The sequence below is a fragment of the Tamandua tetradactyla genome, chromosome 7, assembly GCF_023851605.1.
Source record: "Tamandua tetradactyla isolate mTamTet1 chromosome 7, mTamTet1.pri, whole genome shotgun sequence".
In the NCBI taxonomy this organism is placed as follows: Eukaryota; Metazoa; Chordata; class Mammalia; order Pilosa; family Myrmecophagidae; genus Tamandua; species Tamandua tetradactyla.
In genome coordinates, this window is record NC_135333.1 from 56,200,635 (window position 1) to 56,225,803 (window position 25,169).

The 25,169-nt window shown below is 43.3% G+C and overlaps 2 protein-coding genes across 7 annotated transcripts in view; one reads left to right on the top strand and one right to left on the bottom strand.

The window, feature by feature from the left end:
* Positions 1-377: 377 nt before the first annotated feature.
* Positions 378-6,372, bottom strand: LOC143689682 (uncharacterized). Its single transcript, XM_077167880.1, has 3 exons — positions 5,888-6,372; positions 4,591-4,673; positions 378-1,403 (listed from the first exon to the last, which is right to left on the bottom strand). Exons 1-3 carry the CDS (start codon positions 6,295-6,297, stop codon positions 1,378-1,380), a joined length of 519 nt encoding a protein of 172 aa, XP_077023995.1. The 5' UTR covers positions 6,298-6,372; the 3' UTR covers positions 378-1,377.
* Positions 6,373-7,807: 1,435 nt separating this feature from the next.
* SFMBT2 (Scm like with four mbt domains 2) overlaps positions 7,808-25,169 on the top strand; it is a 260,454-nt gene continuing 243,092 nt past the window's right edge. For 2 of the 6 annotated variants that reach the window (XM_077169466.1, XM_077169470.1), the window contains exon 1: positions 7,849-7,963. The gene's annotated coding sequence lies outside the window, so the exon portion shown is untranslated. The other 4 variants (XM_077169475.1, XM_077169468.1, XM_077169467.1 and 1 more) reach the window with 4 other exon arrangements.

The following is a 25,169-nucleotide window of genomic DNA, read 5'->3' on the forward strand; positions in this document are numbered from 1 at the left end:
ATTATATGCCAGTCTCTCTATCTCTCTAAAGGAGAGGTTTAATCTTCATAGTATTCAGAGGGGCAGGTCTTCTTAGTTTAATTTTTTGGAGCTGTGATTTAAATTCAAGTCCTTTTGGTTTCTAATTCGAATACTCTACCTGCTTCATTAGGTAGATGTTGATTCAACAGAAAACCAGGGGCTTCCCCTAAGGCTTCTGGTGAGGTTGGCAAAAAGACTACCACTAGCTTTTACCAATGTTTTCATGTAGCCCAACCTCCAACACAATGATTTCTGGTTCAGCATAACTGCAAACTAAGCAAGGAATGAAAGGCAGGTATGAATGTGAAACACTAAGGCTTTTCAGAGTCAACTACTGTTTCCACTGACTTCAAGGCATTGGGAGAAGCACTGTTTCACCAATATGAGGACAAAGCTTAAAAAGCATCCTGCACTGGAAGAGTTCTTATATAAGTGGAATCAATGATGGTAGATGGATTCATTTCCAGATATAGTCTTCACTCCAAGTTCACTGACATGTCAGCTGGAAGGCCACGTCTCCTGTGACATACACAGCCAATTCCTGGATCCTTAAATGGGGCTTCTGCTCAAGAGACCAACTACCCAAGGAGGGAAAGGAGGAAGGGAACTTTCTGCCTTTCCGGAGCCCCATCTAAGCTCATCCAAACACTACAGAAGACAGAAACGGTTCAGTGTTAGGATGAACTTTCGAGTAAGAGTGGTCCAAAGTTGGAGCGGGCTATGGAAGGAGTGAGGTGTTCAAACCCATGCCGAATGACTGTTTAGGGAAGGGTGGCTCATGAGAGAGATGCTTGACCAGATGACCTTTAAAGCGCCATTCAATTCAAGAACATGATCAAACTCAGGGAAATTGGGATTCATCCCTACGGGAACACATGGACTTGTAATGTTTGAACTGATCACTTTGTTGCTTTCTCCCACATGCCCCAACTAGGGCTCCTTATTAATTTGGAAGTTAGGTATTAACAGCTTGAAATATCATCAAAATGTTATATAATTTATTTTCCTTTAAAATGGAGCCCTTTTAAACATCCTTAGGGTGTTTGTTCTAATTCTTTCACCTGCCTGAAACACTCTCCTTCCCTCACTCAGACCTCTGCTCAAATGTCACCTTGTCGAGATGTTCCCACGATGCCCCTCCCTTATAAAATACCAGTACCCCCCACTTCTCATGAAGGACCTTCTCATGGTCACCTTCTATAGGTTCTCCTGCTTTAGTCTTTTCCACTGTGCTAACTGCCACAAGACACATTATATATTCATTTCTTTGCTGCTGATCTTTCCTTGATGAAACGGAAGCTCCAAGGTGGCATGGCTCACATTTGTTCATTGTATTTCGGATCCCAGAACAGTGCCTCAGACACAACAGTATTCAAGAATATCTGTTGAATGAATAAAAGTAAATGGATGTTTAATCTTTTTTTGATGTTTGATCTTATTTGTAATTAGTTCATTTTCTTCTATTTCATTTCTTATATATTAATCTCTTGTGAAACCTTGAAAAGTCTTTAAGTCCCTTCCCTAAGGCATGAAATTAAAATGAAATTCTCCTAGAATTCATCAGCCATACTCAATTTGGAAGAATTTCCAAGTGCAAAAATAAATCTTGACTGGCATAAGGTAAAAAATCACAGCCCTCTATTCAAAACCTAGTTTTAATGGCTCATTTTTGAAAATCTGCAAAATGCAAGAGATTTTACTTTTCACAGAAGCATGGACATGTTTTAGATGTCTAACATTCAAGGGTGATTTGATATAAACACATGTTTCAGTTTGTTTAAAACTACAGCTTCCAAGTAATCAAATATGGTAAGGCCCTAAGTTTTCCCGTACCACTGATATTAGTATCCCAACACTCTTTCTGGTACAATAAAACTAAAAAAATCTGAAAGCAAGTCAATGTTTGTTTCCAGTAGATGGCACTGCGAATCAAATCTTTATAGAACTATTTTAAAAAGTTTTGTTTTCTTTCTCACTTCCTTGATCACGATAATAACTGTTTGTTCTGTAATAAGATCATTTAAAGTGACTCAAACAGTGAAAAACAGATGGGTTGAGCATTTTGAAGCTACAATAAAATCAGGATTGTACAGAGCCCTAACACATATCTTTTCTCTATATAGCATAGTTGGGCACTTTAATTAAAATAGTTGGTGCATATAACATAAACTGCCCACTGTGCTTATACATGAGACCTTCTTTTTGATGTGGGATTTTGGTTGCTTGTTTTAGTTTGTTTAGTCTACTTTACATTATAAGTCCAATGAGACTCATACTTTTGCATTGCTCCAAATTCACCCTCATTCAGGCCAGTTAACACAAATAGAGAAAAAACTGTTTCGGGGCACAGACCACATCTCTGACCTGTGCTGTCCCCCCCCCCCCCCATTACATACCCTTGGTCGTAAAGGATTTGGATTACAGAATATAGATGGTCCCAGACAACTCTTCAGCTTCCACAGTAAAAAGCATGGTGCAAGCATATGGGCTAGAAATATATACTTAAAACATATTTGTTAACCATTTAAAAGAGCTATTACATATGACATAGACTAGCACATATCAACAGCTATTGTAGATGTAAAAGTACCCAGAAAAGTTACTGGTGCAAAGTAAGTACTAAATAAATCCCCCCCCCCCTTTTTTTGCTGTCTCTGAGTGGAGGAATAACCCAATAACTGCAATGCAGTGCCTGCCCTGCCACTGCTATCTGAGACCTTTGTCACGTAACCTCCCTGGACCTCAGCTTCCTTGCCTCTCACCACGGCTGGAAGCAAGGCTGCAAGATCTAAAATATTAAATCTAATATAAAATTAAGGTTCCAGGTGAAGGACATCATAGTACGAAACCTAAATACACACGCCAGCTGCCTTGGAAGTTGGGAGTGATTTCTGTCAGGAGATTCGTCTTCCTCAATGGAGAAGAGATCATCAGTCAAAGGCTCTCTCACAAGTAAACCACCTCATCTCTTCAACTAAATGTCATAGGAGGGCTCAGGCATGCTTATTTTATATGCTGTGTATACAGTTATTTTTTTCTGTTGTTGTCAAGGAAGCTTGAAACTCCTTCAAGTTATACAAGAGGCAGCAGTGAGGGTTTCTGGGGATGTGTGGATCACTTCGCATCACCACACTCAGTACACTTATAGGCGCAGGTAAAAACCCATATAGTCAATGCAAAAAAAATAATCGTAATCTAAACTAGGCAGAGATGTGGCCTGAGGAAGATCTTTGCTTCAGGGTAGTAGGACAAAGAAAACGCTCCTTCCTCTGTCCCCACAGAGCTGGTTACTTGAGCTTTTTTCCTCTTTGTGAGCCCAGAGTCTACTTTTTTGCCCTTTCAAATTGGCTGAGATTGCACTGAAATAGTATTGATGGCCAATTTGTAGCTTTGGGCTGGGGTAGATTGATAAACACCCCCTAGAATGTGAAAGAACCTTACAGAATATCTAGTCCAACCCCTTCATTTCACTCTGAGTATGGCTCAGAGAGGTCATTTACCTTATGCAAGGTCATACAGGTAACTAGTGATGAAGTAGTGACATGAACCAAAGGCTTCAGCTAGGGATAACTGGTACAGAAAAAGGTAAAAAAAAAAAAAAAAAAAAAAACCAAGGGAAGTGTCTTTAGATTTCACTTCTAGTGATTTGGAAGGGTGATGAGAAACACTACCTTCAGTTGCCTAAGAGAAAACATTTTGGTTTAAAGACTTGGGGAGAGAGAAGATTGCACAATTCTTCAGATGTCTGCTTCTGACCTATTTTCTCCTCCCATCTTTTGTGTTTAGCTAGTATGTTCATTATCTCATTAAATATTCTCTATATTAAGAAAGTACAAAGAATTAACATCACCAAATTATATACCTGAAAATGTTAAAAATGGGAAATTTTACCAGAAATATATGTGCTAACAGAATCTTTTCTTTTTTAAGAAAGCATAATGGCTCTCTTCTTTAAGACATTTCCTTCTCTCAGTGGCTAATAATAACTTAAAGATGGAACAGCTATGAGTAAACTGACCAACATTTTCCTTAGTGTGAAGATTAATGTATTATTCATTAATATAAATAACAGGTTATATACACATAATTTTCAACTCTACCGCAATAATTTTTTTTGTGTGTGAAGTAACCCTTAGGGACTCACACACTATGAGTGATAAACTTTTCCATTGATATTTTAGATTCCTAATGTGTGCTTTTGGGTTGCATCATCAAACAAATGGAACAGCACCTAAATATTTTACAACTAAATAAAAACCATCTGTATAGTTTACCCTCATTTATATTGAAGAATTTCAAAGCCCATCTGAAGACATAATGTAGATCTGTACTGCATTTCAAAAGTGACAAAACTCATGTTTTGGACCTAACTTAGGAATGAAGTAACATTTACAGTCAGTTGGTGTGATCAAAGGCTTATTGCCAAGACTTTTAGAAAATGTTAACAATATGTAGAGGGGTCTTATGGTGTTAATTATGAGATCTGCATGGCTAAATTTCCTTGAATTGGAGTCTATGGCTTTTTTTTTTCACTTTGAAAAAGCATTCACATTTTCTCCCATGATTTACCTGAATACGTTGGATTTTTCATCCTTAATTGATTTAAGGTGTCTCCTATATCTGGAATATCCATATCCCTCAAGTGTCTGGTTCTGAAATAAAAATGAAAGTTGGAAGGTATTGAAGTGGGATAAAGGGGCCACTTTAATTGCCTCCGGGAATCTTCTAGCCAATTTTCATTTTCCTCATTGGTGTCCTTGGATAAAGGAGAAAGGAGGGAGGGTGGAAAAAAGAAAGTCAAGGAACGTTCAAGACGTCACGAAGGAAAAGCAATAGGAAAGTAGAAGGGACCCGAACTTCGAGAAATTTCACAATAGATAGCACTTAAATTCTCTATAATAATGCAACCACAGCGTACTATGGTTTCAAGATTTTTGTCCCTAAATCATGGTGGGTACAAAAAAAAAATGTAACTTTACACTGTTTCCTGGACACACCGGCAAAGCTATACAGGGACTTGAGTCCTAAAAACGTAAAGAGATTCAACTACTTTGGAGCAATCAGGTAAAATGTTGCTTCTACCATTCTTGAACTGGGGGTTAAGTGTTCTTTTGCATTTTTTAAAATTTTGATGAAACAGCGTCCCGAGCATAATAATTACTTAACACTGGTAAACAAACCTGAAAAAGCGCAGTGGCTGGCTGCAACCCACGGTCATCCCCGCTCGCGGGGAGGGACCACGGATTGCATTCTCTCTCAAAACAGGAACCTCCCGGAAGTCCTGCCGAGGGGGGCGGGAAGCGATAGTCTGAGAGGTTTGGAACACACGCAGTGGGGGACGTGGCCCCCGGGACCCCACGGGGTCACGGTCCAAGCCGCAGGCGCAGCGCAAGGCTTGCCCCGGGGGAGGGCGAGGGCGGGGACCGCGGGGAGGGCTGTGCTTCGGCCTCCCCCAAGCCCGCGCGCCCCTGCGGGGAGAAGGGTTCCAGGGCCGGGTCTCCTGCACTCAGGAGATAGGGCCGCCCGGGTGCGCATTTAACACCCCATCCGGGGCCCGCTGTGTGAAGGAGCAAGAAGAGGTGACGTGGGTATTTGAGACCAAAGGCCAAAGCTAAGCATTAAGAGTGTCTGGAGCCGAGGCTATTCGAAGCCTCGGAGACTGAATTTGGAGCCTCCTCCGGGCGCAAATGTGGGCGATCCGCGGTGGGGCGGGGCTAGTGGGCCGGGACAGTTTGAGGAGTCCCTTCCTTCAGCGACCTTCAGGGGATAGAGCCTGGGGCTCCGTCTTGGTGTCTCAAGATGAGGGAACCAAGGGGGTAGAGGGTTCACAGACTTGGGCTGGAGTTTGAACTTTGCCGCCGAGTACCTGCGACTGTAGGTAGCTTGACACTTCTGGGTTTCAGGTGGCTTATCTGTCCAAAGGAGGTTGGTGCACATAAGACTCAAGTGACCAGATGGGTGGAGGCATTTTAAGACCTCGTAAAGCTTCATCCAGAACTCAAGGAAATATGGCTTCCCCAGACTGGACATGCGTAGGGTCTCATTGCTCCCGACGCAGCTTCGGGTCTCCGAGCTCTGGTGCCATTCGGGTGGAAAGGCGCTCTGAAATGCCGGGGTTTGGGGAGAGCCCTTCCCGGGCAAGCCCCTCCGGTGATTCTTCTTTATTAGCGGGCCTGGCGGGGGGTCGGAATGGATGCCTTCTGGGGCCCGCGGTCGGGGAGAGGACTCGCCTGGGAGGACCCACCCTTCCCGTGCGCGGTCACCTTCTCTCCTCATTCCATCGCGCCATGTCTCGGAAAACTGCTCCCAGCCCTTACGAGCGGCTTCGAGTTCTCCACCCGCGACCCCTGATCACGTTGCCGGAGCTCCTTGTGGTGACGGGGCAGCCTTCTCAGTGACCGCACAGAGGGGGTCCCTTCCTGCCTCCGGCAGAGGGCGGGAAGGGGTATCTGCGAGCCTACGGGGGCCTCTAGGACCGCCGGATCTCCCTGCTTCCTGGGAGTTGGAGAGGTTGGCGAGCGGGGTTAGTGGCAAGGAGGTGGACATAGAGTTGGGAGATTCTGGGGGAATTTAACCCCCTTGACATGGAAAAAATAAAACCCACTAAAAAACCTGACTGAACATCCCCGTTTCCTACTTCCTAGGCAAATCATGACCAAACCAAAACCAATCCCAACGCCTCCCCACCCTTGGCATGCTCTCGGTGCTGCCCACTCGGCAATCGCCAGCGCTTCCCCACTGGGGCATTTCCTTCAGTCTCTGCCCATACACTGCGGGGAAGGCCCGGGAGGTCCTTTGCGCCCCAACCCGAAGTCCTCGCCTTGGTCGCCCACACCCGTGTCCATGGCGAAGCGCGAGCGGGCCTCGTAGAAGCCGGATAGCAATCCAGCCTGGACGTGGCTGCGCGGCCTCGGGTTCCCTCTAACATATTGCCGTGGGCACGCTTCCTCCGGCAAGTCCTCAAAGAATTCTTTTCCCTCCCTACAATACCAGCCCCTGCCAGGTGCCCTTTTCGGTCGTTCTGGCCCTGGAGGGGCCCTAGAAGATGCTGCGCGAGCCTCGTTATCTGGCCCTGCCCCAGCCCCGCAGGACGCAGCTGCAAAGCTCGCCCCAGCAGCCCCTACTTAATTCTCTCCCCCTTGGGGCACGTTTCCCTGGAAAATCTCTCCCTGGCCTCATCCAGCCGTCCCGGAGGGGTAAGAAAACATTTGAATCTGTATAGAAAACGTTCAATTGAAGTTCGGGGTGGGGCGAAGTGGGCGGGGTAAAGGCTGCTTATTTTAATTGAACGTTTCTCCGCTGGAAACGAAGCATCGGTGGATAGAGTGCAAGTTTGTGCACTTTATCAACAGAGGAGTTCCTCGAGGGAGAAAAGGTGGTAGCAAACAGAGAACCCAAAAAGCATCCAGTCAAATGCTGAGTTTTTCCAGTTTTCCCTGAAACGCCAGTGATTTGAACTTTCGGCAGATGATGTATGAAGGGAGCTAAAGAAAAGAAGGAAGGGGAGTGGGGCGGGGAGGGAGAGGGTGAGCATGAAATCTGTGTGCGCAGTGCGCGGCGTGGGGTTTTGTGTGCAGTGGCGGGGGCAGAGAGAGGGAGTGGAGAACGAAACACAGGCTAATTGGCTTAGAAAATTTTGCAAACGCCGGAAAAGGTCATTGAAGGAGTTCGCTGCATAAAAGAAAAAAATAATAATCTTAAAAAAGAGTGCCGGGCATGCGCACAGCGAGGATGCCATATTGGAAGGAGGCTGTAGTGGGAGCGGGAGGACAAGAGCGGGTGTGCGAGGGAGGCGGCGGCGGGGAGCCGGCGGGCGGGCGAGATCGCGGGTGCCGAGAGCCAGGGCGAGCCAGGGAGCGAGCCAGGGGGCCTAGGCGCCCTGCACGGTGGTGCCAGGGTGCGGGGCCTTCTTCCACGTCGCGGGGAAGACAAACTTCACCAGGTAGGACGAGCTCTCCGGCTGGCAGGTTGAGCGTGCCGGTCAGCTTTTTTTCCAGCGTGTAAAAAAAAGGGAAGCCCCAAGCCAGCCGGGAGTGGGGGGTGGGGAGAGGAGGAAAAGAGAGGAGAAGGAGGAGGGAAAAAAGCCACCTCAAACTGTGCTCTGTGCCCGGGTTTGTCATTTTTGCTCCCCTTTCCCCGCCTTCGCGTTTCTGGGCTTTGCAAAGCTCGGCGGTGCGGGAGTCCGCCCGTAGTTGCAAAGTGTGTCCTCAGTGCGCGCCCGCGGCACCGCCGAGTCCCCAGTGCCGCGCACCTTCCGCATTTGTTCACTCTTTTTTTTGCAACGCGGCGGCTCCTGGCCCCTCGCTCCCGTCCTTGCTGTGGTTCCTTCTTTTTATTTATTTATTTTTTTTGGTGGTGGTGGTGTGAGAAGTGTGCGTATTGGGGCGAAGAGCGAGAAGGATATGGTGGGGGAAGGATTGGAGAACAGCAAGAAATTAAATAAAATCCCGAGTATCTTTGGAATAGCCCTTTTGGATGCATTTGCTTATGCACCTAAAATGAGATTGTCAGTAGTAGTTTCGGAGCGTGCTTCTACGTGGATGATCTTTTTGTTCATTTTTTTTTTCTTATAAGTAATATCCTGTCACTTGGGGCTTTCCTGTTGTCTATTCTCATGTGACCTCCTTTCAAAATTACTAACCTGATCCGACTCTGGAGTTTTCATTTTCAATGTGTGTGTTGTGTTTTGGTTAAATCCGCCAAAAAGCAACCGTAAACTGCCAGATATTTTTATTTTGACCCCGGGCGACGGGAGGGGATTAGCCGGGAAGAGGGGAGCTTTGGGGGTGGAAAGTGGTTGCGATGCTCTTGCCAGACGCTCGTCCAGAGCCTGAAACATCCGTGAGTGTTATTGGACGCGTTACAACTGCGGTGAATGAGTGTTTATAAACCGTGCCAGTTTCAATATGGCGGGCTAAGGTGTCTCTTAAAAACTGAAAATAAAGGTTTTGAAGTGGGAAAAAACCCAACCGGAGTTGCCATTCCTTAGTTTCGACTCTCTTTAGTTACCCCAGGAGCTACTTTAGCGAATTAAGAGGGAAAAGAGAAGGAAAAAGCTGCCCTAGTTTTTTTTTTCCCGGTTGTCAGCGAATGTGTGTGGAAAGTCCTTTGCCAGAGGGGAGAAGGGTGGAGAGCTGGTGGGCGGAAGGGTGCCGGTGGTGCGGCTTGGGGCATCTGAGCCTTGGTGTTTGGATAATTGTGCATGCCTGCGTGTGCAGCCCAAAGTGTCTTGGAACCAGACCTTGCCATGATTTGACGTGACAAATTGCTGACACGTGGTGAAAAATACATGAGGGCAGAGGTAATAATTTATTTCGGCTTTCCAGCAGACAAGTTCTTTCTCTGCTCCCTATCCTGGATTCTGTGCGGTTAAAGTCCCGAGTAAATGGAACAGGGGAGGTGTTTATCCAGAGGACTGCCCCCAGGTTTTCCTTGTCATCGGGCTGGTGGCACTCGGGGAGGGTGTGTGTGTGTGTGTGTGTGTGTGTGTGTGTGTGTGTGTGTGTGTGTTGGAGGCGCGCTGCCCTGAGCCGGGGGACTCCTGCTCCTTCTCGCACCTCGGTGGGGTGGAATATGGGGGTGGGGGGGGCCGAGCGCTGCGGAGGCGCGGGGAGGGAAGGCGAGAAAAGCCAGGGCAGAAAAGCGAGATCGCTGGTTCGAGAGGTCTGGGGTCGGGGCTAGGCATTGCCCTCGTTACTTTTCCGCGTTGCGCTGCAGGAAACGTGGGGGATGGGGACAGAAAGAGCCCCTTCCTCAGGTTGGGCTCCGAGAGGGGCGGGTCGGAGAGAGGCGTCCTTGGGCGGTGCGGACCAACAGGCTGTCGCAGGGGGATTTGGGGCGGCGAGGGGCGGAGGAAAGGCCAGATCTGGTGCCCAGGAGGCTCTGGGAGTGGAGCTCGGGGGCAAAACCGAAGCCCGAAATGGGGAAAGCAAGCAAAGCCTAGCTACGAAGAGAGCTACCCGGAATGTCGGAACATAGCTTGGTTGGATTCGGCTCCCCGACAGGGGTCGCTCGTGGCCAGGACGTGGCCGCCTAGCGGAGGTCGCGCGGCAGTGTCCGTGGGAAGGTCCCTGGAGGGCGGGCCGCGGGGCCCCAGTGAGCCCATTAAGGGTGGGTCCGGGACCTTTTTTGGGGGGCCTGCGAGACTGACCGCGCAGCTGCAAAGTTCCCCCAGGCGTTTGAAAACAGGTTGGAAAGAGAACGTGGGCCAGGTTTGTCGTTACTGCAGTGCGTGGTGTCTGGGCGCTTGCAGGGGCCTAGAGGAGGGAACCACAGGATCGGCTCTTCCTGCGACTTGGTCGGACGCCGCATTGCCTTAGGGGCCTCTCGCTCGAGGTGTCCCAGGGCAGGAACGTGGGGCAGCGTCACCGCGTTGGGGACGCGGCGGCAGGTTTCTCCTTCCCACCTGGGTGCCGAGGCGGTCCCAGCCGCAGCGCTCCAGCCAAGACGCGTTTCGTCCCCACATCCCGGTGCGCGGCCGGGCTGCTCCAGCCTGCGCGAAGCGCGCGTCTTTCGCGGGGACGTCTCCTCCGGGGGCAACCGAGGCGGCTTCGCCTAAGTGGAAACCACCTAAAATGGCTCTTTGCTTGTGAACGACCGTTTGAGCCTCCCCTCCTCCTCCTGACGTCGCCGCACAATTCGTTCCCTCGCTCCGAGCTCGCGATTTTGCATCGGGTTGCGCTGTGGACGTGTATGCCACGCACGAGCCACTACAAAGAAGATTCCACGGCCGTCTTTCAGGGCCGAAGTTTCTCTTTCTTTTGGGGAGGAGAGGACGAAGGGAGGAAAGGAGACGTGGGTAGGAGCCAGGCCGACTATTGCCTCAGGAACTGAGGGGGCCCAGGCCCTTGCGGTGCTCTCGCGCTGGAGCCCTCCACGCGTTAAGAACCCACTACTTCCCGCGGCCGCGGCGCTGGCTACGCACGACTGTCACTCCCATCGGGGACTTGTTTCGGATGGTGTTTTTGGTGCCCCAGAGTCCTGAGACGATGGCGGGAAGCCTGTGAGACTGTCCCCAAACTTCTCGAGTCCTGCTTGCAGTTTCGCTTTCGGAATTTTCGGGATCTTTGGTTTTCCAGAGTTGGGTGGGATTCCGCTGTGCTGGCACTTGTTCTTCCTTTCAGTGCATTAATCAGACTTTGCACAGACCCCGCATTTTACACCAAAGCCCCTCCTTCGCCTCCCTGGATTTCACCGCCGTTGGGTAAGTTGGGGTCCTCACGCTCCCCGGCGCTGCTGACCCCTGTCCGGGAGAGCGCCGCCCGGCGCAGCATTTGCCGGTTCCAGCAGCGGATCTGGAGCGAAACCGCATGTCTTCTCAGGCTGAACCTGCCGTAATCCGGATCCATCCCCCACTGCCCTCCACCCTCCTCATCTTCCGGCGCTTCGATCCTTGCACTATAGCTCAGGGAACTAGGAGGCCGATTGGCGTGTCTTTATCAAGCGAAAGGATCCGTGTTTCACCAGGTTGGAGAATGCAAAAGCAGGCTGAAATTCGGTATCATTACTGGGGGAAGTGGTTTGGGGGAGGAGGAGTTTGAACCGGTAAGGGGGTGAGAATAAGGTATTGGGGGAGGGGACGGGCCAGGGATTTACTGAATTCTCCCTCGAGATGGAACTGCTACTTTCTTCCTACTTAAAATTACACATACTCTTCTTTTTCCAAGAGTAAATAGCCTGTTAGAGCTGTATCTTAGCTTGGTGCTAGGACTAAACCACCTGCCTGAAGGAAGGGAGGGGAAAACACTTATGCACACCTGAAACCCTCTGGTCCCCCATCGTTTTTACTGCGTAGAGGACTCATACCTGTGCCAGTGTAAAACACTCCCTCCGTCCAGGAGAAGATTGTGAGCCACTGCTGTTTTGATGTGAGTTGTTTTAGAAGTTCGAGGGGAGACCTGCAGAGGCATGAATTGAATGTTCCCCATTTTCCATCAGGATCCTGGCACCTTGAACCCCAAACAGACCATCCTGCTGGGAGATGAATTTCGCTCATGATGGGAGTAACTGATTGGAAAAAGTTTTTTTCATCTTTATGTTTTCTTGCAGAAATTATGGACTAATATATATTTTTTAACTTTACTAGATATAAATTACTAGCTTCAGGATATTTGACTTAAAAAAAGAGCCAAAGCAGGTTCCTGAAGAAAGAGAGCTAACATCTTGGTGATTTTAGGAGTCCTCTCATCTCCCCGTCTCATCACTGTTCTCCTTTTTATCAGGAAAGCACCATCCAACGCTTTCCTGGGAATATTAAACATTTATCAAGTCTCATTTCTCCCCGCTCTAGCTGAGGTGGCATTTTTCAGCTTTCTTTACATGCCATTGCCCATAAATGACTTGCTGAAATGTAAAGAAATGCTGAGTGATGAAAACATTGCTTTCAGCAGTAAGTGAGTGAGGATTGCATTTAATTAATATATGATGATTTGGGGAACTAAGACATTCGTAGAATGACAGTTCTAACTCCCTACTGCCTATACTTAAGCTTGAAAGTTTTTGTCAGGATAGAAAACTGAAATAATTTTAAAAAATAGTTTGAGCAAAAATGATCTACTATGGGATTTGGGTTACGTCCAGTTTTAGTATTCTAGGTTTGAACAACATTTCTCTCCAAATTTCATTATTCAAAACTTTTGGAGTGTGGTTGCATGGGTAGTTCAGTGACAGAATGCTTGCCTTCCATGCAGGAGGCCTAGGTTTGATTCTTGGACCATGAACCGCCCCCCCCCCCCAACAAACAAGCTTTTGGAGTCCATGTGACAGTAGTGATATAAAGAGTTTTCACCCTATTCTAAAATAACCCATAAGTTGTTCTTGTACCAGAATGAAGTTGGAATCTACTTCAATACACAGTTTTAGATTTTTCTAACTGCTTATATCCACCTTACTATGGTAGTAACTTATTGTTCCCATTCTGCAAATTAAGAAATAAAGTTTAGTGAAATTATGCTTGTTGCAACAAACTAAAAAGTCAAAATGTACATTCAGGGTGGTGATCCGAAGTCCACAAACCCTAGCATGTGAAGAAGATTCTTGGCATGGAAAGAGAGATCAGGAGGGCTGGGCTTCTGGTTTCAGAGATCTTTCTATCTAGCTGTATAAGATAGAAAAACCTGGACAAATTATATCATCTTCTTGAACCTCACCTTCCTTACTGACAAAATAAGGGCCTTTGACTGCAAACTCAGAAGATCTTGATGCTGCTACTTGGGGAAAACAATGCAGTCACACACAGGGAATTATTTTTCAGACTCATGTCAACAGAGTACAATGAAAACACAACTGGCCTCGCTGACACTAAGATGACAAAATATCTGTGAATGCAGTTGATGAGCTGTGTTCTTTGTGCAGAAGCAAAGTTCTATCATTATTAAATGATAGAAGCTCTCCGTGGAGTTGTGTTTCCATTTGTGCTCTGGAAGTGGTGAGGTGTAGATAAATCAGAATTGAGGCAAGGACAAATATAAACATAGCCTTCACAAATTTCATTGGTAACGGTGGGGACTGGGCTAGGCCGGCATGTCTTTAAATACAAGCCATAGGAAAATATCTGACTTGGTTTTGCTGTAACAATTTCTAGGACTAAAAGGGACCATACAATATAGACTTCTGCATCCAGCATCCCAGCCAGAAGGGTGTTTGGGCTTCAGAGCAGGGGTGGATGACTGTAGCAGGTCTGATGATCCAGTAAGTGAAAAAGCAGCTCTGAAACTCAATGTTCCATTTCTAGCAGGCAGTACTTCCTTTCTTTGTAACAGTAAAAATGTCCTGGGACAATTCATAGGCAAATGATCTTGTTGGTTAAAACAAGTGTTGCCTGTGTTGGAGTCAGTGTAAACAAGATGTTTATAGTCAGGGCCGTGTATCATAAATAAAGGGAGATACTCAACTTGGAATATTCCTGTAACAGAGAATGCTACATGATTCATAAAAAGTTACCAAATAAAGTTCTTTGGGATTGGTTTTGCATGGGAAGTTCATCAGTGTTCTGATGAAAAACATGCTGTTGTCACGTTCCCCATCTGGCTAGCCTGCAGTGAAAATGATGATACTTCACCATCCTTTGCTAGCTAGGGTTGCTTGTATTATGGATTAGATGACACTAATCAAAAAATTTTAATTTTTGGCCATATAGGTTTGCATTTATGTGATAAGAGAGATGTTTTTAACACTGATTAAAGGAAGAATCCATTGTGCTTTTCTGTGTTGTTCCTTTTTGACTTCCTTAAAAACAAAAACAACACGTTTTGATACATAGAGTCCTTGTTAAAACAGTTGATAAATCCTGCAAAGTAGGGCAAATAATGCCAGCAGTTGTGGCTAGAGAAGAGGGGGAGTATGGAGCTGGTGGGCAGGGGAAGATGGAGACAGATTTTTATCCTGTCTGAATTTTCCCCTGGGGTTTTCTTGACTGAGAAAAAAATCATCTAATACTAAGATGCTGAGGTATGCCTTCTCTGAAATTTGACAATTTCTTTCCCTATTTCAGTCAAAACTAAAGTTTGAACAGAATCACTGCAAGATAAAATACAAGAGTCTGAAATTCAAAGAGCAAGTTCCAATAAGGCCTCATTTTAAATATAGTTTTAAAACAGGACATATGGGTCTGTAGGTCTAGGAATTAAAGTTGTTGAATTAACCTGACTTGAAATAACTCTATTTATTCTGAATAATTTAAAAAATTAAAATAAGCTACTTAATTAAACATCTCTTTGCCAGACACTCTTCTTATTGCTTCATATTTATATTTTATCTACTTATAAGAATTTTAGCACCCCCATTTTACAGATAAATAAACTCAAGAGTTGCCCTGAGTAACTTGCCCAGAGTAACACACCTAGCAAGAGAGAGTTAAGATTTGAATCCTACTCTTATATTGACTTGAAATTCCAACTTCAGAATCATGATTTTTTGCAAGACACAATGCCTTGCACTTAAAATAAACTTAAAAAGCTTATTTATCTTTACAGTTTGGTACTGTTACCTTCATTTTATCTGTAAAGAAATTAAGTCTTCGGAGAGGTTATACAGAGTCATACAAATAGGTTTTTTACTATTTAATTTTGAAATGAGTAACACTAGATTTTCTTGTTGCTTTCAGTTCAGATGTTAGGGGAGAACAGAGCTCTTCAGGGAAGCTTAGATCATTTGTTTTTAAATGTAGACACAAAAATACTCAGTGTTTTGTGGGTTAGATTTGAGCGCTGTTCACTGCCCTCTGAATTGACCATTAAAGCTTTGAAAAATAATGACTTTCTAAAATTTCATCTCAGTTAGAAAATTAGTTTTAACATGTCAGTTTGATTTTCTCCCTTCTTGGAAAGATGCTGCAACATTAATAGAGGTGCAAGTATTAAAAATTCTGAAGTCTAGAAGGAGGAGAAAGTGGAAACCAAAAAGACACCATTGAAAGCAGGGAGCCTAAAATTCTCCCTGTTTTAACAGTGTTGGCCACTGATGAGTACAGTCTTTTAGATTCAATTTGTAATTTTGGACTTTTATTGGACTTTTTTCCCATGTAGAAAACTGAAGACAGAAGCCAAAAGCTGCTCTTTGAAGTGCTGGTCGACAGCGTCTTGTGCTTCCTCTGTGGTCAGATCAGCTGGTCATACATATATCCTTTCCTTGTACGGACGACTCCAGGCTATGAAGCTGACAAATCAAAGCTTTGCCTAATGGGAGCAGAAATTAATTTCCCTTCTTTGAAAGCATCAGAGAAAAAGTCAATTTTTGCAAAATTGAAGTAGCTGAGTTTTCAGAGAAATTGGCTTTTGGCATTCTTGTAGAAAGTATGCTACGTAGGGGGTAAATAAACCGTAGTCTGTTGGTTAAAGTGAACTAAATTTTGGGACTTCTGTGGTTCAGAGGTTTTGCTGTGACCCTGTCACATAATTTTAATTTTCCGACCTCCCCTGTTTTTGATTTTTCCTGTGATGAATGGCAGAATGAAATTCTTGCTAGACACAGATATATTTTAAAAACCTGCTTTAGAAGGTAAAAGACATGTGTAATTACTTTTATGGCATTGCGACAAATACCTTTTTATTAGAGAAAAATGTCTTTGACTCTTTTACAAGGTACATGCTTAATTGTAGAGCAAGTGTTTGTGCTATTAGTCGTTTCTTTTCTCCATCTCCAGATTGGATGGGATGTTTCCCTCAAGGCTTTTTTTTTTCCTTTAGTGTTTATATTCAATAGTAGTCGTCTTCTCTGTACTAAACAAAAACACTCACTGGGCATGCAACTTCAGAGGGATCTGCCACTTGATATAAATGATGCCACTTGGCGCGTGGCTTAGGGTAGAGTCTTCAATTAAAAGAGAGATATTCAGAAAAAACTGTTCTCAACAGACTTCCACTTGTGTGTCTGAAAGAGACATGTGATTTATGTGGAAAGCTTGGAGACGTGTTCCATGAAATGGAGTGCTATAGAGATGCAATAGTCAGTGGTTTGGCAAGTTGAGGGTGGTTCGGTGAAAAGCACGTTGCCAGAATTTGGGAAAGAAACTTATTTGCTTTGCCAAGGGCAGAGGACTGGGAAAGAGGAGTCTCCGAAAGGAGGTAGTTGGGGACGATGAGGGTTCATGTGGTGATGCTTAACCCTTAGTGGTCAGAGATCATGAGTGTGATGAGAAATCCAGAGTACAAACATTTGTCTTTTAGGCAGCCGATACCTCTTGTTAATTAATATCACCATATTAATTTCCTAAGTTAAACTTCATCTGCTTATAGAGATGCTCTAACCATAGCTGCTCTTTTGTAATACGATTCTTTTACTTACACGTAAACAAATTGAAGTAATTTTTAACAATAAATGTAGCATCACTGCTCCAACTCTAGATTGACGATAAAAGCTGTAGGTTGCATCATGCCTTGCTCATTTTGCCTAGATTGATTTGTTACGATTTACACTGTCAGTATGATTTTAGTTGGAAGCAGTGGTCCTTATCTTCTGTGTCTTAACTTTGCTCATTTCACTTGCCATCTTCAGCCTTCCTTTCCCCGTTAGCCCAATCGAGAAGAGGCTTTAAAAGTTTCAAGTGTGTAAAAGGTATGTGTGTGACAGACTTCCCTCCCAGGGTTTTCTGTTTTTTTTTTTTAATGCAATTTTATTGAGATGTATCCACACACCAGACAAACCATCTGAAGTACGGATATTGGCTTACAGTATCATCACATAGATGTGCATACATCCTCATGATCAATTTTAGAACATTTTCGTTACTCCAGAAAAGAAATAAAAAAGAGAAAACCCATATCCTCCCATACCCTTTATCACCCTCTATTATTGACCTAAGTATTGGTACAGTACGTTTGTTACTGTTGATGAAAGCTTATTAAAGTATTACTCTTAACTGCAGTCTGTAGTTTGCCCCCCTTATTTCCCTTTATTATTAGCTCCTTGTAATAGTGTCATTTGTTTTTGTTTTGGGGTGATTGTTCAAATGTCTATACTAGAGCAGGTGGGATTCTTAAGGATTTGGGGTTTTGATTCCGAATCAATCTGCCTGGGAAAGGAGGCAGAGGAGAGGACTTCCCTAACTGAGGAGGGCAAGGCCTGTCGACTCTACTGAGAAACATTAACATCGATATGCTAATTAAAAAGAAAAAAAGAAGTTCAGCAGAATGTTTAGCTAGTGATGGTTTAATATCGAAGCTGACAGTTTTTAAGGTCTTCCAAGACTTCACGCCTTGGCGCACCTAATCTCTGCCAAGTGTGCTTTTCCTGATTTTAGGGAAGGAGATGTGAACGGCTGGATGCCAACATTTTAATAAAAGCTGCCAGTTGTGGAGCAACTTTCGAGTTTTCTCGTCTCTTCTCCAATCCACTCTCCATCATGCTGTTACTGAAATTGAGCCAACTCTGGGGTCGAACCTACCAATCGAACCTAGCTAGTAAATACGTAGTGGTTTTCTTTTTGGAGACAGGAGAATGGCTGTGTGTAAAGTAACAGTATTGGGCGCTTTGAGATTTGGTTCTTGTCATTCATTGTCTTCAAACCTTAGCTTAATGGTGCTTTATTCTTCCCAGCTAGCTGTAAAATGCAAAACATCCTGCTCTCTTCCCCTTTTCATCCCCCTACTGACTGTAAACTATAGTGGCTTTGTACAATTTGTCAGATTAAGCCTTTGAGTGGCTAGCTAGGCATTTGGGGCCATTTGTCAGCTGGCCACATCTTAGTTGTCCATTGTCTCCTGGCCATTTTCCAATTCAGACTCTTAGCCTGAAGGATGCCTCATTCCCCTTGCCTGTTCAAGGCTCGCATTCTTTTCTCCAGGTCCCAGCTCAGTTCCCTACCTCTTTCGTGAAAGCTTTTGTGGCCCACCCTAGTCCCTGTTCCATTCTAGTGGATGTATTTCTCTCTCCTGCCATGCACACTTGATTTTAACAAGGAAGGTAAGTGAAAACCCAGAATTCCTGAAATGTTTGCGTGGGAGGTGAGAAGTTAGGTGGGCTCTAGAACAGTCCGCTTGTTTCACAGCTGAGAACAGTGTTGTTTGTAGTGATTAAAAAACCGAGAGTACATTCTGTTAACTGCTAAGTTATATTATAGTATGAATCCATGTCCTCTGCTCCCCCCTCCAGTGTTTTCCATGTTCTGTACTACCTGAAGTAAATTAGTTTTTTTTAAATCTGCTTTACATTATGATTTGCAGTAAAAAATAAGCTTCCTTCATGCATTTAAATGATATAATTTACAAAATTTGATTTTTGTCCAACTTTGTGACTATATCTGAGGCTTCAAATATAAAAACAAACAAACAAACACCTGCAGTGCTCTTGGTGATTTTAAGAATTCCGAACTAGATCACAAAGCTCTGCAGGTGAGCATCGTTCTTGGGTTGCTTTCCCCAGAGGTGAGCAGGCAAAGCGGTGCCTTTCATTCTTGGTGTCTTGGTTAGCTATGTGAGAAGATGCTGCTGTAGGCATTTTTAACTTTGTGGCACCCTTTGCTTTATTGCTGTGCATCTGTCTGGCTTGAAGTAATCAACTGATAAAACCCACTTAGAAAATTAGGCACCTGTTAGTAGACATTCCCTATGTGTGTTTGGCTCCGGAAGGATTCCTTGTAAGATTTCTTTACCTTTCAAATTCTCATGACTGCATGTACAACATGTGTTCTGATTCACCTGAAATGACATATGTGCATGTGTTGTTAAATTTGAGACACAGCTAGCTGTGTGTGGAACAGGAGGTTCACTTAACTTTGTTGACAAACTTGCATTGATAGCCTGATTTATTCCTTTTAATATTTGTAGGTGAAGGGGAGGGAAATCCCATATTTGGGGTATGTCCAAGATATCTGGACCAAATACAATTATGTCTGTGCTAATTCTAAAACTCATGCTTCTTTAGAAGTCCCCATGAGCAGGCTCCTTCATGTCATGAAGTTCATGGAGCTCGGTCTTGTGCTAAGAATGGTTTACCTTTGTGGCTTGGATGTCAGTTGACGGTACTAGAAAAACGTATATTCCTACCTTGATGTAAAGTTTCTATTGTTTCGTAGTCTTTAGTTATAAATACTTCTTTATACTTAGTAAATAATTAAAAGTACTTAAATAATTAAAAGTACAAGTAAATAGTAAAATAGAAAGTAAGTGAACTTCCAAGATGGCACTCAGCTGATCTGCACTTTGGGTGCTCTCTTCTCTCTCTGTTTTTTTTTTAATGTAAATTTATTGAGATATATTCATACACTGTACAAAGTCTGTAGTCAGTGATTCACAGTATCATCACATAGCTGTGCATTCATCACCACTGTCGATTTTAGAATGTTTCATAACTCCAAAAAGAAAAGTAACAAATATGCTTAAAAAAGAAAACTCCAAACAGCCCATACCTCTTTTCCCCACCATTGCTGATCCCTGGTATTGTTGTGGTACATTTGTTACTGTTGATGAAAAAATATTAAGATATTACTGTTAACTATAATACGTAATTTGCAATAGGTATATTTTCCCCCATAGATCATTCTGTTACTAACTCTTTGTAAAAGTGTGGGACATTTTTTTCCGGTTCATGAAAGAACTTATTGATATTTGTAGTGTAAAGTCACAGACATCATCCGGTGCAAGATGCGCCGTTACCCAATCCCATGTTGTGACCTCTGGCTTTTCTTCTGGTGACGTACATCACTCTGAACTACCCCTTTCAACCACATTCACAGACGATTCAGCACTATTATTTATAATCCCAATAATGTGCTGCTGTCACCTCCATCCATTTCCAAACGTGTAAGTTCAACCTCGTTAAAAATTGGGTGCTTACTGGGCATGCTCCCCGCCGTGGGGCCCTCAGGGCTCTCTCTTCTTAAGGCTCTCACCTTTCTCATTTTGCACAGCCCATATACACATGTAAGGTGATTTAACTCGTTTTATACTCTCGTGTGTACATGCTGCTTGATGGGGAGGTTAAAAGGCGGCAGTTAAAACCATGAATTAGAAGATACGGTATGGTATTGTGGGAATGGTCAGCTGGTATTTACTCCTGGCTGCCTATTATCTCTAACATATCTTATTTCCTGGTATTGAGGTATGAATCAGGTTGTAAAACATTAGCATTTCTTCTGCTGGGGCAGCAATTTGTGTCAGATTCCAATCCATTTTGAGTGAAAACCGATGAAGAGTGGTTGAAAGATAGTGAGTAAATTGCTGCCCTAATCAAGGTGAATCAAGCACTGAGCATATGGCAGATGGCAAAATTCCATGAACCCTCTGCCCCAAGCAATCAGCTCATCCCACTGGATGATGGAATGAGGCAGGGGCTGTCTTTTCTTAGGAAGGCAGAGAGTTGCTGGTAAAAGTGGGGAGGAGATGTATTTAGTCAGGCATTATCAGCAGAGTGATCTGGGTGACAGCATGAATATAAATAGAAGGACACTCACGCTGATAATAGCTCTTGGCACTTAATGCTGCTTTTCATCTTCAAAGCCTTTTACAAGTATGACTCTTCCGTTACTCTGGTGATCTAAGACTCTTATTTGCATGTTGCTTCTTAAGCAAATGGAAGCAGTGATGTTCGGAGATCAGGTTTTGGTAAAAATTTGGTGTGCATCCTTCAAATCCTTGGAGATTTTCCGTGTTGAATAGAATATTTGGAAAGATCTGAGCTTTGATTAGATGTCCTTTGATCATTTTGAAATTCTTAGAGTGTGCAGTGAGGCAAGGTTATCTGTCTTTTGGACATGCTAGATTCCAAGAACTAAACCAAAGCATATTCGGAATTTCATGAGCTTTTAGTTTAGACCTTCACATTTTATTTTCTACCAGCAGAGTATTATCTTTTTTGAGTCACGTAAAAAACCAAACAACTGAAGACGTTTTCCTGTTTCAGAGTAGCAAACCTGGAATTATGAGTACGTATTTAGGTAATCAAAATACAAGTTTCTTGAACTACTGTAAGGCAGAGCATTTTGAAGTCTGAGTAACTGGGTACTTTGAAAAGAAATCCAGTTTATTTCTTTGATTGCTACTGTAGCTTACTTCTTGAGCAGTAAGCACTTGGAACCCTACTGTAATGAATGGAGAGAAGAATGATTTCTGATGCTAAGGTTCCTTTTGTAGTAAACTACAAAATATCACCTTTCCACCTGAGTTCGGATAACTTTGTTTTCAAACTCTGTACAATGCTTGTCTAACATTTATCATGTCTCATAAAACAAAATCAAGATGTAAAGGTAGTATATTCATCACAGCTAGCTTAAGTAAAGAAAAGGATTTGACTCTCATAACTGGAAATCCAAAGTTGGAGTCGGACACATCTTTATTTCTTTGGATTTAAGAGGGAGATCTTCATTATTATTTTTACTTCTTTATTTTGTAGGAAATTTACACTAAAGGCAGTGATGGGGCATCAGGTTAGCAACTTACTTTCACATGGATCAGGGATAAAATCGTACTTTTACTGTGCTTGCAACTTTTCCATAAATTTGGGATTGTTTTAAACTAAGAATTATACCAGTATAAATGTAAATAAAATTAAACATATAAATATATATTCTTCTACATAGAGATGCAGAGTGGCATAATGGAAAGGACACCACTTTTGGATCAGGAGTTTTGTGTTTTTATCTTGCCTTTTTTTGTTGTTTGTAATCAGAGAAGTCATGGGTTTATGGGTTTATGCATAAAATAGAGGATTCCTGTATATCACCCTATTATTAATACTTGGTATGGTGTGATGCGTTTGTTACAATTGATGAAAGCACCTTTTTATAATTGTGCTGTTAAGTATAGTCTGTGGTTTGTGTTGTGCAGTTCCATGGGTTTTTTTTTTTTTTTTTTTTTTTTTTTTTTTTTTTTTTAAAGGAAAGACAGAGAGAAGGAAGGAAGGATAGAAGGAAGGAAGGAAGGAAGAAAGGGAAACATTTTTAAACATTTTCTTGTTTTATTGTATTCTGTTTCTCCGTTTTTGTTACATGGGCTGGGGCCGGGGATCGAACCGAGGTCCTCCGGCATAGCAGGCAAGTGCTTTGCCCGCTGAGCCACCGCGGCCCGCCTCCATGGGTTTTTTAAGAAAAATTTTATTCTAGTACCCAAAATGCAACTTAATATTTCCCCTTTTAGCCACAGTCCAATATATAATTTGAGAGATCTTTCTTATATACTACATTCACCTAATCTCAGGGAAAGAACTGATTGTCACAGTAGGCAGGAGACTCCCAGGCCTTATATATTGGGATATGGAGGATTCTTTCTGTGTAGTTTGACCAGCCTTTAAGCAAAGGCTTAAAGATGCTAGCGCTGGGGTTTCCTGATGTAATGACCCAGCCATGCCACTGTGCAGTGAATCCCATAATCACCGAACTCCATGTGCTTGGAGATACCAATCAGCCTTTTAATAACCCCATTCTTAGACATGAGCATACAGCAAAGTATTACCAGACTTCTGAGGAAATCAGTTAATATTAAAAAAAAGAGATCAAACCACCAAAAAAGAAAATAAAAATCCTTCTTTGAAGCAGAGAAGAAAATCTTAAAAAAAAAAAATCATTCATAGTCTCAGGAATATAATAGATTTTATATCCATGAAACAAGAATAGGAGAGCATGAAAGGAGTATTAAGAGAACTAAAAAGAACTTTTTGAAAATAAAAATGTGAAACTCAGTACAAAAATCCAAAGAGGAAGTTCAGGAAATATCCTAGATTGTATAATAAAAAAATAAAGCAATAGAAAATAAGAGGGACAGTTACAAAATTGAAAAAGACCAACAGTTGAATGAACAAAATTTCAGAATAAAAGAACAGAGAAGAGGGAGATGAAGAAATGTGTAGTAATTCAAGATATCTTAGAACCGAAGGACATGAATTTCAATATTAAAAAAAGTCACTTAGCATGCCCAAGGCCAGAAGATTGCACCAGACATCATTTTGAAATTTCGACACATCAAAACATCAACAGTCAGGATGGTATTAGGTTTCTCAACCGTGAAAGCCTCAAGAGACCACAACAAAATTATGAGGGAAAATGTTTTTCCCACTTAGAATTCTTTATCCCTTTCAACTCTTGGCTAAATGTGAGAGTAGCCTAAAACCATATTCAGCTATGCAAATCGTCAGAAATTTTCATGTCATAAATCCTTTCTTAGGAAGCTACTGGAGGATGCACTCCGTAAGGAGGAGGGAGAAAGCCAAGGAAGAGGAGGTCACTGGATGCAGGAGCTTCTGTGGAAGGAGTGGGGAAGAGAACCCCTGGGTCATCGGGACAGAAACTCCCTTGTACAGTGTCCAGGTTAGAGCAGAATAGAGGGTCCTGGTATGGAAATTACTTCAGAATGAAGTTAATAATAAGATACCCACACATCTGAATCTGTTGTGAGGACGTTTAGAAATGGTTGGAAAATATGAGTTTGAGGTGGTGGTATGTAGAAAACCAAGGACCAGGGAAAAGAAGAGCATCTTGAACTCCAGGGAAAAGTGTAAGTGAGAAAGAGTGATTATAGTGTATCATATGGTTGAGCAGTGATGTGTTTATAGAGCCATAATGATGCAAACATTTTATTAGGAGGATAAGTGTGTTAGGAAGAGAGGGGGAGGGGGAGAAGCAGGTTGGTGGCGTGATTCACAGGGCGTCACTTGAAAATGGCAAAAACTGAAAAATTAAGAAATAGCATGTTACAAGGGATAGGGAGATGAATGCCAGAACACTCTGCTAAGTGAGTCAGAAATGGGCATCTCCAGGAGCAGGAAAGGGAGGGGTGGGAGAAGGGCAGGAGATGACTGTTTTTTTTAAATGTTTTCTAGTGGAGGGAGGTTGTACAAACTTTATAGAATTATTTGTCTCATTAAAGTATATGCAGGTATAACTGATACAAAAATTATCTGCCAGGAGTGAGGGGCATAATGAAAAGAGGTCCTAGAGATTATCTAAGCCTTCTTTCACATTTTGAGAAAACGGAGGCTTGGAAAAACATAATTGGTCCAGATAGTTAGATCCATCAAGAGAACATCTCAACCATAAATGATCAATATGATGCATTCGTAGTATTGTACGTCATATTGAACTTTTATGGTGAATGGGTGTGCCCTGTTTTAGGAAAATGATACAGAAAGGCTTGACTTGGTAAAAAAGACGAATTGAGTTACTGGCATTCTGTAAGGACTCTATTTTGCAGAACCTTTTCTAAAAACACCAACCTTCCTCTGCCCACATTGAAATGACTTTGCAGAATTATTATGTCTTCTAGTACACCCATGGTAGAGATCTTTCATGAATACTTTTACCTTCCTAAACAACAGAAATATAATCTCCTTTTCATACAGCACTGGTTCTCAACGTGTAGGCCTTGTACGGTAGCATCAGCCCCACCTGAAATGTGTTAGGAATACAAATGATTGGGTCCCACCCCAGATCTCCTAAATCAGAAACTCTGGGGGTGAGGCCCTCCTGGGGATTCAGAACCACTGAGGGAGTTGAAAATATAGGTGGTGCTGCCCTCCTCCTTTCCTTAGGGAAGTTGGGGTCATGCTGGGACTTCCCACAGTGGAGACTTCATTCTCTTGGAGACCTAAGCAGCTTGGTGGGCATATGCTATGAAGGGCGTTTTAAAAACAAACCAGAGACAGCGTTTGGGATTACTGGTAGTCTTTTTGATAAAAATTTAGAGCATCTTTTGAATTTCCCAGAAACAGTTTAAATGTCATCA